We start from the raw sequence: 18,340 nt of genomic DNA on the forward strand, positions 1-18,340 counted from the left end.
GGTTTCAGTTGATGTGAGGACATCACAGATTGGAATTAATCTGCAAAGGAAAAAGAAATACAAATTTTGAAGTTAAATATGTATTCTCAGTCACGAAACTACAACTTTACAATGGGGGCTTTCCCTGAGAACCTCCAATAGGCGCCAATCATTTTTCCTGCCAGGTATTTTTTTTTCTGGGTTATATAGATTTTCTAGAAACAATTTCATGCATTTACCAGCTTGGATATGATAATGATTAAATAAGACATATAAAATATAATGAAAAAGCAAATGCTTCATCAAGCAAATTAAAAACTATGGGATTTGGCACAGGTAGATAGGTAACTTTCCAAACTGAATGTGTTTCATTAGTCTTCAGCAAGGAGCTATCAATGCTAGGGTGATGCATTGCAAATCCAAAGAATGCTTAAGCTTGATTTACCTCAATAGACATTCACATTATTTGAACCTGGTAGTCCCATTAAAATAATAGTTATAGAATAAGTATGTTGAATATGTTGAACATTCCAGTAATGATTGTTTAAACATTTGAAATTGCATCTTTTAAAATCTAAACATTCACACACACACACACACACACACACACACACATGAGAGAGAGAGAGAGAGAGAGAGAGAGAGAGAGAGAATGAAAAAATGAATGTACCTCAGTATGCTTTCACCTTTCTTGAACCTATTAATGCAGTTTAATATATTTATTTAATAAATATTCTGAACATTCAAAAATGACTTTCTAAACATTTGAGATTGCCTTCCTGAAGATAAAAGAAGAGAATCGAAGGGAAAACAAAGGAAAACAATAGAAACAATAAATAAAATTTTATGAATAAATAAGACAGTTGCTCTGGTCTATCAAAAGACTTAATCTTTTGTTTAACTAAATCAATCACATTTTACTCTACTGCTTAAAACATTCTAGTCTTTCTTATGTCCAAATCCAGCATCTATCATTAAATTATGTACTTTTTATAATATTATGTTTTCCAAACTCAATTCCTATTATTTTTCTGAATCCTTGAAAATGTTTTCTTAAAACCCCATTAAAATAAAGGAAAAAGATAAGAACATATATCAATCAGAATATTTTTCCAAATTTCAACTTTATGACTAACAATAAGGATTTTTGCAAATGTTAACAATGAATCCTCCAATTCAGAGCTGCAACTTTCAATAGAATTACAATTAATATTATCAGGTGTTCCATTTGCTGACTTCAAGGAAGAAAAGAGAAATAAAATGGCAATCCATTTATTTGACTATACCAAATATAGTACAAATGTGTCTATGAACCTTGTCACGTGTGTTCTCCAAATGATAGCACAGTCAAAATCAAAAGTTAACTCTGAAGTGCATAAAATATATTTAAATATCTCTTGCAAGCATACTTGCTCCAAATTTATATGGATTTCACAGGTCAACTTAAAAAGAAGAAAAGGAACAAACACAGAATTGGCAAATTACCAATTTTAATAGACATCCTGTTCCTTATTAGAAAGAATCACAAAGGAGCTTAATTTTTATTCACAAGTACATTCAAATTAAAATTTCAAATAGATATCTTTTCAGCTCTCAAATTAAAACAGTGATTTTTTAATGAATGTCTTTAAATAAATAGTTAATGACAAAGATATAGAAAACTACTAATTCTCAATATTCTTGGTAGAGATTTAAATGGGCAAATCTCTCAGGGGGTAATTCTCAACACTTATAAATAATAATATTTACAACAAATACAAAAATATATGTCTTATAGAACTATATAGCCACTCATGGTCACAAAGAGCTTCCTAATAGCCCTTTCTCTGTAGGTGAAAGATAGGTAATAATTTAGTGCCCATATCAGCCTCAGTGAGATTGAGTGGATAAGGAATGGTATTTTTATGCAAATATTGAAAAATTATATACACACACACACACACACACACACACACATCTTAAAATATATTCCAAATTAAAATTTAAGAAATCTAGAGCAGTGCTGGAGAAGGAGAGTGACCTTTTTCACATCAGAAATCTTTTCTTGTGAGAGAATCACTAAAATGTTATTCCTATAGTTGGACCACAAAGACAGCATATGATGAAACTCCAAAGTTTAAATATAAAAACACATCCACAATGTTTCATATATGCATTTAAATGAAGTATTGTAATACAACCACAAAATAAACTTCTGATATGACCAAAAAAAAAAAAAAAAGCGAAAAGAAAAGAAAAAGAGAAGAAATCAGACATGTGTGCTTTGGGTTATAACACTGTTGTTCACAGCAGGTGATTATATGTTACACACACATATATCTTACTAGAAGGATACCAAAAACAGCAAAGAGTTCATCATCTCTGAGGAGGAAAGGAGATTGTATTCTTGGCATTAGAGATTAGAGGAAGACCTGCTGTTATGAAGTCCTCACTATAGTAACATTTGAAAATGTGTCATATTTTTTTTATTAGGGCTTTGTAGTTATACATAGTAGTTGGGTTCATCACAAAATACTCATACATACATGAAAATCAATTTCATTTCATAATCCCCCTTGTTCCCTCCCTCTTTTCTCTCCCTGACTCTCTCCCCTCTCCCATTCTCTTTCCTCTACTCTGACTTCTTCTCGCTCATTTACTAATTTGCATTTGATGGGTTCTTTGTGTTATCCTATCCTTTCCTCCCTTTTCCCTTGATTTTACTCTGGTTTCCACATATGAGAGAAAACATTTGACCTTTGACTTTGTTAGTTTGGCTCATTTCACTTAGCATATTCTCCACTTTCATCCGAAAATGTGTTATATTCTTGATCCATTAAAAATAAGGCTTTGAAACCCTTACCTTAGGAGAAGATCTCATCACACTGGTATGTAACTTAGCCTTAACAATTGTCTTCTGATGTAGGAAGGAGGCAGTGTGGTATTCCCCAGGCAGCATTATGATCCAGAGACTTGATTTGTCATGGTGAGTCGGTTGCAGGGGTATCATAGAAATCCAGTGCTCTTTGATCACATTACACACCACCACATTGCCGTTATTTATAGATTTGTTTGCTTTCATGAGATTTTCCACATGCACTCAAACAAAAGTAAACATCAAACAGGTAAACTAACATGTGAAAATGTCATAGATAGATAAGAGAGATGTACATTAGAATGAAGCAACATAAAGAAGGAGACTTTATTGTCCATCATATCTATATTTCTTATAGATAAAATGCAATAGTGTTCCATACTCTGCATGTTCAATGGGCAGGATGAGAAGGAATGTTTTCATTCTACGGTATCCATGGTAACATCATCACCACTGAGAACCATGATGTATTTTCCTGGAACACACTAATAGATACTGTTTTCCTTTGCTTCTCATCTCCCTGTCTACCAATATTCCTTATCCACAGAGTAGTGCCCATGTCCATCAGCAACTGCTGTGCATGCTTCCTGTTTCCATATTCTTATCTTGGATTATAGTGCTCCCAGAGAAGTCCCTAAAATTTTCTATGTTCTATAAACACCTCATGTGCCCTAGATACTAGCTGTGGCATTGATAGAACTAATTTCTTGCAACTGTTAAATGTGACTAAATTATTTCCAAGTGCAATTCTTCCTTTCTTTGCTAAATCTTATACAAGTTAAGTCTGTTCAGTTGCCCTTTTTTCTTCCCAAGGCAATTTGGAAGTCATTTATTCAAAGGAGAATAAAAAAAAAATGCTTCTCTAATTCTGTCTGAACCAAGATCACTTTGAACATGGGATTTGAAGCTTTGGTTCTCCTCTACATTTTAGAAGACAAGCTAAGTTAGTCCCAGATTCACCCATTTCCTTAAACTTATGATTACACAGGATTCTGGCTGTGAAGTCTTCTCTTTTGCTATCCTGGGAGGAGTATTTATACACAAATGATGCTAAACACAGGAATCTGGGGAAAGGCTGTCCTCTAAATTGTCCCTTCCCTCCCAATTAAGAAACACAAATCTATGATAATTAATTAACCTACAATTTGACTTAGATTTCTTGTAAATAAAAGGTGTAAATGTGCTAAAGAGTTTTAGAACATGAAACAATAATTGTCTAGGGCCCTGGTATTATTTTTAGTACCATTTTCCAATAGAAATCTCAGGGTTTCTTGATGAAATGGCTGGTTGTACATCTGGGGCACAAATTATATGGACAATTGAACATTATGTAGTGGCAGAAATTAGGGAATTCTAGAATGCACATACATTAATGAGCATATGTGGCAAGGAAACTGGAGTCAGCCGATAGAACCCACCATAGTCAAAGTTATAAATAAGTAACATAATATTGAAATATACCCTAAAGTATAAAATAAATATCCACAAGTGTCCAAGTAAATATTGAATAACTAACAAAATAGGAATTATAAAATACCTCCCACAAAAAATTCCAAATGACTTTTTATAAATTTTACTGCTTTAGGTACTTCACATAAATGAAATCATACAGCATTAGACTTTTTTGAATGGCTAATTTTTATTAATGTCCTCAAACTTTATCCATGTGTAGCAAGTACTGGAATATTCTTTTAATACTGGATTTTTCCATGGTATGTATATATCATATTTTTAATCCATTCATATGTTGTAGATCACTTGAATTGCATATGTGCTTTGACTATTGAAAATAAGTCTGCTATGTACATGAGTGTACATAAAAATTTTGTCTCAAAAGTCCATGAGTTCAATTATTTTGAGTTTATACATGAAAATGGAATGGTGGATCACCTAGTAGTACTATTTTTTTTTTTTTTTAGGAGAAATGTCTTTCATAGAAGTCAATCTTTTTATTTCCCTACGAACAGGGGACAAATGTTCCTATTTTTACACATCTTTACCAATTCTTTTTATTTAATATATTTTTAGTTGTAGATGAACACAATGTCTTTATTTATTTATCTCTATGTGTTACTGAGGATCTAATCCAGTGCCCCACGTCTGAGCCACAACTCAAGCCCTCCAATTCTTCTTTTCAACAGTAGCCACCTGAAATGCTATTCTCTTATGCTTTTGATTTACCTTTCCCTGTGGATAGTGATGTGGAGCATCATTTCTTTTGCTTAATAACCATTTGTTTATCTTCTTTGAATAAATGTCTATTCAATACTCGGCTTTTTTTTAAAAAAATGAGTTTTTATTTGACATTGAGTCATAGGAGTTTACATATGTTTGTGTGTGTGTGTGTGTGTGTGTGTATGTGTGTGTACATATTTCTGGATATAATCTATGATCACATAAGACTGCATACATTTCTCCCACCCATTCCATGGGTTCTCTTTTCATTTTATTGATTATACCCTTTGATATAGAGAAAGCTAATATTTAGATGCAGACCAATTTATCTATTTTTCTTCTGTTACATGTGCATTTGGTGTTAATCTGAGAAACAAGATTCTAATCGAATGTCCTGAAGCTTCTTCACTATGTTCTCTTTTGATATTTTTAGGGTTTTAACTTGGAAATATTTGATCTATTTCAGGGTGATTTTTGTGTGGTGTAACATAAGGGTCCAGCTTCAGTGTTTGACATGAGAAAATCTAATGTTTCCAGCATCATATATTGAAGATTTTCCCTTTCCCATCAAATGGTCTTAACCCTTTTATGGAAAATGATTTGGTGATATCTGAGAGGTATTATTTTTGAGCTTTTTATTTTATTCCATTGTTAATATGTCTCTTTTGTGTTGTGACACACTGTCAAATATTATAGTCTTTATTCTTCTTATTAAAACAAATTATAAAAATTAGTGGGATCCACTATGGTATTTGTACACATGCAACATCATGCATTCACAATAATTACATACCGTTCATCCACCCTCATCCCCATGTGTCTCCTCCACTGACACCACTCTCATTCTTAAGGAAACATTTTTCACTTTCAGAATATTTTTTTCTGAACAAAATGTACATATTCAGTTTCCACATGTAAGAGAGAACATGTAGTAGTTGTATTTCTATGTCTAGATTATCAGTTTTTTTTTTTTCTTCTTATGTTTCTGGCACTGGAGATTCAACCCAGGGGCATTTAACCACTAAGATACACCCCGAGACCTTCTTATTTATTTATTTATTTTTAAAAATTTGAGATAAATCTTTCAAGTTACTTAGGGCCAATCATTGTACATTCTGTAAAGAGGAGGGTCATTGAGAAGGAAAATGTGTAAAGTGCTTCCAAGCTAATTTTCCCATGTTCAGTAAGACTGTGGTCCATCCTGGCAGATGTTAGAATTGATAGAGAAAGATGGAAGGAACCAATAGTTTTCTTACAAGCTTCCAGAGTAGCTCCTGAGAAGTTTCAGCTGACCTTGATATAAAAAATGAGAGGGTTTAGTTTTGGGACCACATGGGGTAACTGAGCTGGTCTTAAAGAGTCGGCAGTAAATTATAATCAAACAAAATGCATTAATGTTAGATTTTAAAAATGTAAAAAAGATTCCTATATCTGTATTTAAAAGAGAAAGGCAATGATCTTTTTAAATATAACTTCAGATGTTCACTTTTGACAACCAAAAGTTAAATGGGAGTTTATGAATAAATATCTAATAGAAACTGTTAAAAAAAAGTCTTAAATCCCACTGCTATATATAAATAAAGTACACCAACAAAAAATAAAGTAAAAACTATGGGTCGTGGTGGCTAATGCCTGTAATCCCAGCAGGTTCTGAAGGCTGAGGCAGGAGGATCCCTAGTTCAAAGACAGCCTCAGCAAAGTGAGGCACTAAGCAACTCAGTGACACCCTGTCTCTAAATGGAAAATACAAAATAGGGTTAGGGATGTGCCTCAGTGGTTGAGTGGCTCTGATTTGCATCACCAGTAACCCCCCTTCCCCAATTAAAATAAAATCAATCAATCAATAAATAAAAAGTGGAAAAAAATTTCTGCTACACACGCACACACGTACACACAACAATGTAAAAAATACAAAAAGTGGGAAAAAATAATCTGCTAAAATCTTAAGTTTATCCCAAGATAATTTGATTCTGACCTATGAGATCTGTCTTTTAAAAACAAAGATCTTGAGAAACTACTGAAGCTTAGATGCCTAACCTCACTACACTGTTACCTGTTACTGTTGTGGCTTTATATTTCTTAATCTCCTAGTAAAATATGTATTTTCCAGATTACAACAATTCCATGGTTAAGTCCCATAGTTCTTCTAAAGCTCCAGGTGGTTCCAAAGTCTTAGCCACATTTAAAATATCACAGGGCAGATGGATGTTAGACACTGATCCCTCTCCAGGTTGCTGATAGCTGTAGGCAGCATAGGAGTAATCCTAAAACAAGGGTGGAGAGATCATCCACTGGTAGTGGGAGGGCACTTCTACAGAAAATGAAGAAGCTTTTTTTTTTTTTTCACTTGCAAAAATTCTTATTTCTCTCTCTTCAATATTCTCAATTTCCTCATCCATTTGGTGATGGAAGTCAGAATCTGGTTCTCACCCATAATTCTTCTTTTTCTAATCATCCTTATATATCAGTTCTGTTGTCTATAAGTTTTTAGAATATTTGGGGAACAATTTCTCTCTCTCTCCATGTCAGTTAATGTTCAATAGATACAGAACATGAGATGAAGATGTTCACCATGTGACATACAGAATTCAGGGAAATGAATATGGTAGAGGCAAAAAGAAAAATGCTTTCAAGCATCTTGAAGAAGGGTGGGAGACAGACTCATATAAATTTGAGGCAGTGCTCAGGGTTCCTACCTCAAGCATATACAACTTCTCTTTAATTTTAGGGATCTGGATCTGCAGAGTGGCTCAAGTCTGGAAGTTGATTGAGGGAACATGACTTTCTCATTTGAGGATTAAGTTTTTTTTTTCCAGTCAAAGTAGAAATTTTCTGCTTAACTATACCAAGAAAGAAGTCATTAGAATTTCTATAGTATGTCAATACTAGGAAGCCAAAAATCAATCAGGCCAGAGTCATAGATCTTTTCAGGTCAGCTAGTTTCTTCTTTGATTCTGTTGTTCCCTTATTACTATCTAGGGGTGTTGAGTTCATTGGTTCTGTTCAGTTAAGCATTGCAGATCAACACACAGAGCAAAAGGTTTCTTGCAAAAGTGTCTGACAGGGACACACTTCTCCAAAAAGAAGTCAGGAATCTGGTGAAATAGTTTTGGTTTCTTCTTTTTATGTTCTCTGGAAATTTCTCATTTTCTTATCTCCCTTCCTGTCTATCCTCTCCTCACTATTATTGATTGATGTCCCTTCTGTCCACACATCTGTTTTAGTTTTTCTACTGGATCCCTGGCTTCAGGGCAGGAATACCGACATGTATGTCTGTTTGGAATCCTTGCTGTGTCCAGGAGCACTTCCATCAAGCAGACCCTCTCCAGGTTTCTTTGTTCTCATCCTGCCCGCTGACTTCCTTACTGGCCATCTTGCCATCTTGCCCTGGCTGCCTGACCCCTTCTATATATCCCTCACACTGTCGTAACCACACCACCAAAACCTTGGAGGTTGAGAGATACCTCTTGACCCCTGCTATTCCTGGATCCTATTCACTTTTCAGTTAGAGTTTCCACGCTGGGGACCACAGTTTCCTTGAGGGAGTCCCGCTAACAGGGAAGAGCAATCACAGAAGGCTTCAAAGATGTCAGGGCTCCTCTCACACTCTTACTATTCATCCTTATAATGAAAGTTATGTCTTCTGGACTCTCATAGGGTGGGCAAGTAGGTCTTAAATGACAAATCACACTACATTCTGATTTCTTTATGCCTTTGAATTCCTTTAAGCCTTTAACCCCAAAAACATCCTAATTCACTCAATGTGAGCTTCATTTGGTCCTTGTTGTTGCAGTCAAATAAGCAGAATCCCTTTCAACTTCCTGAGCTGCAGGGCTAAAGAGAGCATCTGCTTAATGAAGCCTGTATCAGTAAATTCAATATGATCCAAATTTATGATGATTTCATCATTCTTGCATATTCTTAGCATATATTTGCACATATATTCTTGCATTTCTTCTGCATAAATTAGAAAAATTATGAAGCCTTTGGAGCGTATTTCACCTTTTCATGGGTCACACACATTGTGGCTCTTGTCCCTTTTGGGACTTGAGCCTAGTTATAGGTCTAGGAGCCAAGAAGGGGAAGGGGGGGTTAGGAGTCAGTCCCAAATAGAGTCAGTATTGTTTTGCAGGGAACCTTCCTCAGGGGAGACCATTGTGGTTTCTTCAGACAACTCTGGAGCATTCCTTATACAGGCTGTAGTTGACCCCCTGCTGTAGTTGCAGGCACCTCTGCTGGAGATGGAGAGGCCCTTTTCATTTGCAAAGTTCTCTCCATTCCATCTTCTCAGTTCCCTAGTAGATCTTGTGATGGAAGTCAGAACCTGGATCATACCCATGACTCTTGTGTTTTTAATCTTCCTCATTAATTGATTACTTTGTCTCTAACTTCTAAATGTAATGAAAGTATTTCTCTGTTTCAGTATATGACAATGGACCTGATGTGGGGATTTCCGTGAATGTGTCCTATGGAAGCCAGGACTAAATAAATCTGATGAGAGAAGGAGAAAATACGTGGTCCCCAGTGAAGTCAGGCTTTAGCCTGGTGCCTTGGCAACTCTGGAATGTTCACTGTGTCACTGAAACTTGGTTCCATCCCTGAGGCCAATCCAGTAAGGAAGGCAAGGTTTTGAGAAAAAAGGGAAAAAGGAGTTTCACTGTTTTTTCTAGCTAAACAGAAACACAAGGGACTCTTATCCCAGCATCTGTGATTCTCTCCACCAGAGGCAACAGAAAGCTTTTAAAGAGTTGATTCAAAGGAATCCCATTTTTCTCCTGAGATTAGGAGGAGGGACTATGGAGAAGAGATTACGGAGGGAAACAGGGGAAAGATAATGTGAGCAACAGGGCTATGTTAAAAACATGAAATGGACCACTGTTATAGTTGTAGTACATACTTTGTTCTTCATGGGGTGGTGGGACACAACCTTTTTAAGACTGTTGTGATAGCTTTTTGTTTTTCCACCTGAGGGCCATGAAATATTGGAAATAATCCCTGCATAGAGTCTAGTATTTTCCCTGGTGTATTTGACCAGAGATGGTTAGGGCTGTGAACTCCTAGCAGTTCAGAGTCATAGCACCTGGGTCTTGTGCACAGTCAGCCTGGTGGAAGGATTTCAGCATGATTCCAGTGTCTACAACACTCTGCCTCTTCTCCAGCAGGACCAGAGTTCCATTCCAGCCTTTCACCCTCATTATACAAGGCTTCTGCTTCCCTCCTGCCAGTCATTTTCCTTCATTCATTGATCATACTGGGGGCCAAGTTATTGTAATCTAAAATATAATTATATCACTCACCATTTAAAAAAAAAATGTTCTATGCTTTGCCGGTGGTTTTTATCATTAAACTTTAACTCGATTTTAGATCTTTTTTGATCAACATGTTTCTGTCTTTCCCTTCTCACGATGACAGTTCACCTTTACACTAACTTAGTGTTCATTTTGGTGCCTAACATTTGTGGAGTTTCATTAAACAATTGTTGAATAAAAATATGAATTAATAACCACAGTCATGCTGAATGATTTAGGTTTCCTGCATCTTTTGTTTTTAACTTACCTGTCATAGAAATGCTTTGATCCAACTTTTTGCTTCATCACTCTCCTTACTCAATTTTAACCCATAAGTGCCATCTTTTTTATGTCATTACTTCTGGGAAACCTTTCTTGTCTGCACCCCCTCTCTAGGTCTTTGTTTGTAGTTATCCATTTAATATGTCTTCATGGTATCTTGTCCATCTTGGCATGTGCACATAGCACTCAGCAGTATTTTCCTACTCCCCTTTGATGTCTCTCACTTAACCACCATAAAAGAAGAACCTAGGTGTGTTTTGTTCACCTGAAAAGTCCCCCAAAATATTAAAACTTTTGGAATCAAATCTTGGGGTTTATTAATGAGTGAAGGAGACATTGAATGAAAACATAATCCCCAAATTGCTTTTGTATAGATAGACGTACATATTTAACAAAATGGATTTTACTAATAAAATGTGGCCATTAAGTAAAAGAAAAATCATAAACAACCTGAATGTAAGGGGTAATGGAATCTTGCTGAGAGAATATCACAATATAAATATTTTTGCTCACATGCTCAGAAAATCAGTTCTAAGTTCTTTCTCATTCCTCAGTTTACACAGTGGTAAAAACAAATTGTGGTTTCCCTTGCTGGTCAATCTGAATCAGATGACAACAAACAAACAAAACTGTGTTTTTTACTATATATTTTATTTAACTAATATATGTTACTTTAACATTCCTTCTTTATTCAGTATTTATCAGGAACAAATTTTGTACTACATTGGAGGAAATATTGTTTGCTGGAAGGCAAGTACTTAATGGAGTCTAGGTGTGCATTATTCAAATAGAAGTTTCTGCCTGACAATCAAGTGTTCTTTTTATTTGACTCACCTGTTTTTCTCATGGATTACCAAACTACAGCAACCTGAGTATAAAGAGCCTTCCTGAAGACTACAAGTGAATTTGGTTGAATCTGCATCACTTACCAAACAAAGGCCAATGTTGCTTCTGTTTTTCAGCCTGAAAGCCCTTAGTTACCATGCTCCTCAAAACATATTACCATCAATTGTGATATGTGTATACATAAAATTTTTTAATGAAAATCATTAGATATTTAGGTATAGAAATTCAACTAGTGTGAAGTGTGTACAATACTGTCATTTTCTATTAAATGGTAATTAGTACAATAACATGATGTATTTATTATAATTATGCTTGTGACATAGGAATTAAGAATATGATCTGTTAAATCTATCATTTTCTGATTGCAGGATCATTGATACATGTATTCTGGTACTTTTTTCTGTCATTTTCCTGACAGATAAAATGGGAACAGTAAATATGCTGTGCTTATTTCTTTTGAGTGTTATAATCATTGTTGCTTAATACCAGCATATTTAGTTATTGAGTTTTTATTAAGATAACATATGAATCTATGTAGGTAAATAACGATACCAAAAGCAAGTCTTGATTTGGTAAAAGATTCCAAAGATGGGCAGTGGTCCAAAAGGAGTCATTTCTCTATCTCTGAATGAATTTTTCCTTCCTTGAAAGCAGGAGTTTAATTTTTGTTTTGAATTTTATTTTTGGCATTTTATATTTATGGATGATACTGAGATTTATGAAGTGAATTCACACACAAAAAAAGCATAATTTTCTAAATCTCATATGATTGATTAAAAGTATTTTGAATGATTTTTTTAAAAAAAATTTAAGTTCTGCTTGGTAAGGTCATTAAAAAGGGACTTTCTGTAGTTATATCACAGCTGATCTTCAGACATATTTATTTGACCAGCAGAAAGAAATTTGCTAGTAAATAATTTCCTAATGGTGCTTTTCATCTGGGCATTTCTCAAGGTGTAGATCAAGGGATTTAACATGGGAGTTATCATAGTGTAGAAAACAGCAACTGCCTTATCAATAGGTAAAGTAACTGCAGGTCTCAGGTATACAAATAAGGAGGGAAAAAAGAATAAAAGGATCACTGTGATGTGGGAGACACAGGTGGACAGGGCTTTGCGCCTACCCTCCGAACTGTGGGTCCTCAGGGAGCACAGGATGACCACATAGGAGACCAGCAGGAGGAGGAAGATTAGCAGGCAGATGAACCCACTGTTGGCAACAACAAAGAGCCCCAGAGCATGCGTATCAGTGCAGGCCAGATTGAGCAAAGGGTTCAAATCACACATAAAGTGATCGATGACATTAGGACCACAGAAGGGTAGTCGCAGGATGAAGAGAATCTGGATGGTTGCATGAAGAAAGCCTCCCATCCAGCATACTCCTACAAGCAGGACACACACTCTCCAGTTCATGATGGTTGCATAGTGCAAGGGCTTGCAGATGGCCACATAGCGGTCATAGGCCATCACCGTAAGCAGAATTATCTCAGCACCTGCAAAGAAATGTTCCCCAAAGACTTGGGCCATGCATCCATTGAACAGGATGATCTTCTTTTCATGGAGTGAATCCACGATTAGTTTAGGGGTATTGACAGAGGAATAGCAGGCATCAATAAAGGAGAGATAGGCCAGAAAAAAGTACATGGGGGATCCCAACAGTGGGCTGGAAATGATGGCAACCACAATGAGCAAATTTCCTAACATAGAGACGATGTAGATGACCAAAAACACAGCAAATATAATTTTCTGCATCTTTGGGTTTTGTGTAAGTCCCAGAAGAACAAATTCTGTCACATTTCTGTTCTCCATGTACTTTCTGTGCAAGTTTGTTATATTACCTAAGGGAAAAAAAAAAACGAAAAAAAAAAAAAAAAACTTGAGTTTATTAAACTTCTGTATTGAAATAGAACTCAAAAGCCTGGATTCTCTTGTACTCTGAAATCCGATGATTTTTTTTTTTTTTTAAGGAAAACATTCTGTGTTGTTCTAGATGACTCCAATGCCTCCTGGGTGTTGATTATGCCAGAGCCTCTGCATAAGGAACTTACAGACACATACGCAGGAGCCCATCTGAGTTCACAGAATTTTCAGAGATGATGGAGGAGACCAAATGTAAGTGCATATGGTATACATTGTGGCAATTAAGCCTGTAAGGGAGGTAGAAGATAGATGAAGCAGTCATTGTCTAGTTAACTATTTTAAACTTTGTTCTTTGGAAAAGGGAAACTGCACAACCTGAGAAATGAGTGTAAGCATGACAAGGAACTTGAGGAAGAGTGAATCTGGAGCATGACTCTTGTAAAAGCCATTGTGTGCCCTGGAAGAAGCTGATCAAGGTTCAGTGAATAGCGGAAGACAGATCCAGGAGTCCCAGGTTGCATACTAGTGAGGAGAGTTTATAGAAAGAATAGCAGTTCAACAGTGATGGAAATGTAAATATAAAAGGTTACTCTTAAATAATTCATAATGCTTAATAACTAAATCCAAGAACTTCATAATAGTCAATGACAAAATACTTTGCAATATTTGTTCAGTGTATTTTATGGTACCAAGTGCTTTGCACACATGATTCTTTTTAATACTTAGAATAACCTGTGTGGTCCATACTACTTCATTGCACAGATAAGGAAAGAATCTCAGAGAAAAATGTTTGTAGTGGTTTAGCAAGGGCAATGCTAACCAAAACTCACTGGACTCTTCAGGTGTTCTAAATGCTTTTCCAGATGCACATTGATTTAATCCTCACTACAAGACTACAGATTGCTGGTTACCATCATTTCATAGGTATATTTATTCTTACATTACTTGAAATATAGGCAAATAGAAATTAAGGATTATGCTCTAAAATAAGCAGCTAATAAATGGCCGAGCTAAGAACAGGACCCAGGTTTTTCTTATTTTATTTATTTTTCTCCTCCATATTCTTAACATGTTTTATCCTTGAAATTCTTAGCTTTACTTATATACCATATGTTGCCATGCTATTCAAATGTTGTACCAGTAATCCTTTTTTGACATGTCCATATTATTATAATTAAATGCTACCTGAGATACGACTTTACAGAAGTAATTTCATCAGCAGACATTATGATCCATTTGAACTCTCAGATATTAAGAAAATAAATATTTCTGAATTCTTGGAGGAGTTCCTTTGTCCTCATCTGTCCCTCACAACTAATTCTCACTTTTCTAATACCATTATTAGGTAGATTACTGACCCTGCTGGAAAATCTCATTTTGTCACAGTGGTTAAGCATCTTGGCTTGAATATTAGAACTCTGGTTAGAATCCTGGTTCTTCCACTTGCAACCCTTCTTTCTGGGGGTAGTTTCCTAGGCAAAGCACGCAACTATTTTCTATGAGATGAAAATTAAGAATATCATTTTGTGAGTTATTCTGATAGTTGATTGCTATATGAACATACATACCACCCTTCTGAGGGCACATACAGGACTTTAATTTATGTTTAACTGTATGTACTCAGCAGATGTACAAAATTAACACATTGAATGATGAAGAGATTCTCTCCAATATTACATGTTAAGAAGCCAAGGAGATCTATATTATCCATAGTCATTTATTCAAGAAAGATTTCTCCATGTTTTACTTGTACTCAGTACCTGATGTCTTATGTCATCTAGTATTCATATTTAGGTCTCATGTGTAGGAGGTACATTAAACTTTGTTTTCACCTCTGTGAATTACTTAGTTAACAAAAGAGTGTCTCATGATAAAATACTGGTTCTTTTTGCTAGAGAGCTACTGCTTCATATTTATGACTCTTGAATTGTCCACTGTTAAATCAGGTTAATGAGATTAATCATCACTTGAAAAATTAGAGTGAGGATTAAATACACTATGATTATACTTAAACATGTTGAATAATGATTATAGTGTATTAAAAATAACAATAGTTAATAATATCAGTTCTGTTGAAGAACTTACCTTGTAATCTCATAGGATTTTAATGATGCTTATGGATATTCAGAAGCAATCCCATATTCAAAATGACCTCCTCTTTAAATAAGAATCTTTAAATATTAAAATATAAGACACAATTGAAAGAGAACATTCAGATAATCTTATATCAAATCAACAGATACTAAGGGAGTGTCCTTAAAAGTCCAAATCTTTCCTTTCGACACAAAACCTTGAATGCTTCAAAGAAAACCCAGGGTTAGAATTCAGAATGGATTCACTTAATTCACTATGGATATATGATTTGGGCTTCAGCACAGGAGGTACAAAATTTGGAGGAAAAACATTCCAGTAGGTCTCTCTAGTCATGATGATTCTTGCTCTTGATGAACTGACTACAACAGAAAGTCTTTCCTCTTACAGTATCTGCATATTTAAAGAGGTTGCCACATAGACTCTTGAACCTTACTGGTAGCTGGGCTTTTTCTCCCAGGGATCAATTATTTCCTTTCATGAAAAGTTTTGTCTTAGGAGCAGGAATCCTGGAAAGAAAATTTGAGAATCTCTCCCTCTTGAGTGGGGAAATTTATTTCCTGCATTAAGGACCTATGTCTTCTTGCAATACTGTGGTTATAGGACATAGCGCATGTAAAACACTCAGCACGTTACCCACACAGTGTATGGGCTTGATAAAAGTTACATCTTCTTGAACCTATCAGTTTATTTTAGTCTGGGTTGATTGATATTAGCAGCATTTTCTATCCAAACATCAAACACTTCGTAGCTTGCCTTGCACTAACTAGTGAATACATGATCCAATATTTGAGAGTTTCATGAGTAGTGGAATCAATAACAAAGAAAATTAATAAAGATTAAAAAAAACTTAAAAGGAGTTAAACAAATTACAAAATAAACTTAAAAATCAAAACGCAAAACTCAAGAGAGTGATTTGAAACTTTCTATGGCATAAGACTAAAGCAACACAAATTATATCTTTGCAACAAAAATTCCAAAGTCAATGAAAATAGATTCATCTTGTCCTTGGTACCCCAAAACAGCATGGAGGTTTTTCAAAAAATTAAAAATAGTAGAATCATATGATCCAGCAATTCAACTTCTGAATGTATGTATAAAGGAATCAAAATCAGTATGTCACAGATGTCTGTACTCCCATATATAGTGCAGCATTATTCAAAATAGCCCAAATATGAAATCAACTTGTGCCCATCAAAGGATGAAGAGATAAAGAAGTTGTGGTGTATGTACAGTGGAATGCCATTCAGCCTTAAAAAAAAAGGAGAGAATTCTGTAATTTGCACCAAATGATTGAATGTGAAGGATATTATGTTTAGTAAGATAAGTCAGGCCTAAAAAAGACAAATATTTTACGGTCTCACTTATCATGGAAAATCATTATGACACCACAACAGGCCAATATTACATCATGCAAGATCTTTATGACACCACAGCAGGTCATTATGACATCATGTGAGGTCTTTATGACACCACAGCATGTCATTGTGACAGCACAGAAGGTAACTCATGTTGTAGCCTGTATGTATTAATATGATACAGTATAAATTTGTATAGATGTAGTAAATAATGTTATCTTCAAAGGCCAATGTTAATACAAATGATCCAGAGATGGCATCTGTATATTGACTTTTATTTTCCTCACAGCTGGCTGAGAATGATTAGTTAAAAAGTTCATCAGCACTCTACTTACCTTTTTACATATTCCATTATTTTAATATAACCCCATAAGCAAATGTTAAGTCATTCAAAGGCTAATTAGACTAATTTTGTCTAATTAGAGACTAAAATTAAAGACTAAAAGTAGATTATGCTTTGCATAACCCATGAAATTATACCCAACATGTGCCATCCCTGGGAAAGATAAGCTCTGTGGTGTAAAGACCCCAGTTTCTACTGACCCCTGAAACTCCCTGACCCAGTGACTCTGACCTCCCTGCTGAGTGACATCAAATTTAGACATGTAAGCCTCTCTAATCCTCCACTCCCTCATAGTTCCCTTGTTCTTCTCCTATTCTGAATGCTGGTCCGATCACAGTAGCCTGAGGATGCTCTTGTGCTGGGAGGAAATTGGCCATCCAAAGCAAATCTATCTGAAATGACTTGAATAAAACTCAACATTATTACTGCCACCTCAAGGTCATATGTTCTTCTTTCATCAACTCTAAAATTCCTCCTGCTCTTCACAGCCAGTTCCTCCTTAGTTTATTCTGCACTATAGCCATGTGTTTGATATTTCTCATCTATTTCAGGATATGGTCAATGAGTTCCACCAGAAATACTGCTTAGTCTTAATTGTAATTTCAGAGACTAGTCTGGGAGGAAATGCTTTTTAAATAACAAGCATCTCTCCATTTTTGCAAAGTCTTCTGTAATGTTTTTCAAACAAATGTATACTTTTTTGTGTGAATTATGAGATATAATCCCAAGTACTTAATATGTTTATTTTCCATACTTTTATTTAAGGTCTTACATTCTACTGGTTGTTAGTGTACAAAAATTATTTTGACTTTTATTATTAGTTATAGTTCTAAAAACATAAAAGAATAAAATAAAATGATCTCTTAATACTTCTTTTATCTGCAGGGTTTTTTTGTTTTGTTTTGTTTTTGTTGTTGCTGGGGATTTAATTTAGTGTGCTTAGTCAGTGAACTGCATTCCAAGTACCCCCTCTTTTTTAAAAAAAATTGAGATAGGTTCTCCCTAAGTTGATTAAGACCTCACTTAATTTCTAAGGCTGGCCTAAAACTTGTGATCCTCCTGCCTCAACCTTGAAAGTTGCTGAGATTACAGGTGCAGCAATTTTTTTAGTGTAGACGTTCATGTAAATTTTGAAAGAAACTTTTATTTATAATATATTTAAAATTTATAATGTATTTAATATATATATGTATTTAATATATATGTATATACACACACACACACACACACACATATATATATATATATATATATATTAATTCTTG

At 35.0% G+C, this 18,340-nt stretch overlaps 1 protein-coding gene across 1 annotated transcript; it reads right to left on the bottom strand.

Moving 5' to 3' along the window:
- Positions 1 to 12,281: 12,281 nt before the first annotated feature.
- LOC143390431 (olfactory receptor 4C46-like) lies at positions 12,282 to 13,232 on the bottom strand. The gene has a single exon (XM_076842817.2). The coding sequence runs from the start codon at positions 13,230 to 13,232 to the stop codon at positions 12,282 to 12,284; it is 951 nt and encodes a 316-aa protein (XP_076698932.2).
- Between the last annotated feature and the right edge of the window lie 5,108 nt (positions 13,233 to 18,340).

The sequence above is a fragment of the Callospermophilus lateralis genome, chromosome 2, assembly GCF_048772815.1.
Source record: "Callospermophilus lateralis isolate mCalLat2 chromosome 2, mCalLat2.hap1, whole genome shotgun sequence".
In the NCBI taxonomy this organism is placed as follows: Eukaryota; Metazoa; Chordata; class Mammalia; order Rodentia; family Sciuridae; genus Callospermophilus; species Callospermophilus lateralis.

Bases quoted from the DNA above. Each gene is read 5' to 3' on its own strand.
- LOC143390431 (XM_076842817.2), bottom strand. From the start codon at position 13,232: ATGGAGAACAGAAATGTGACAGAATTTGTTCTTCTGGGACTTACACAA.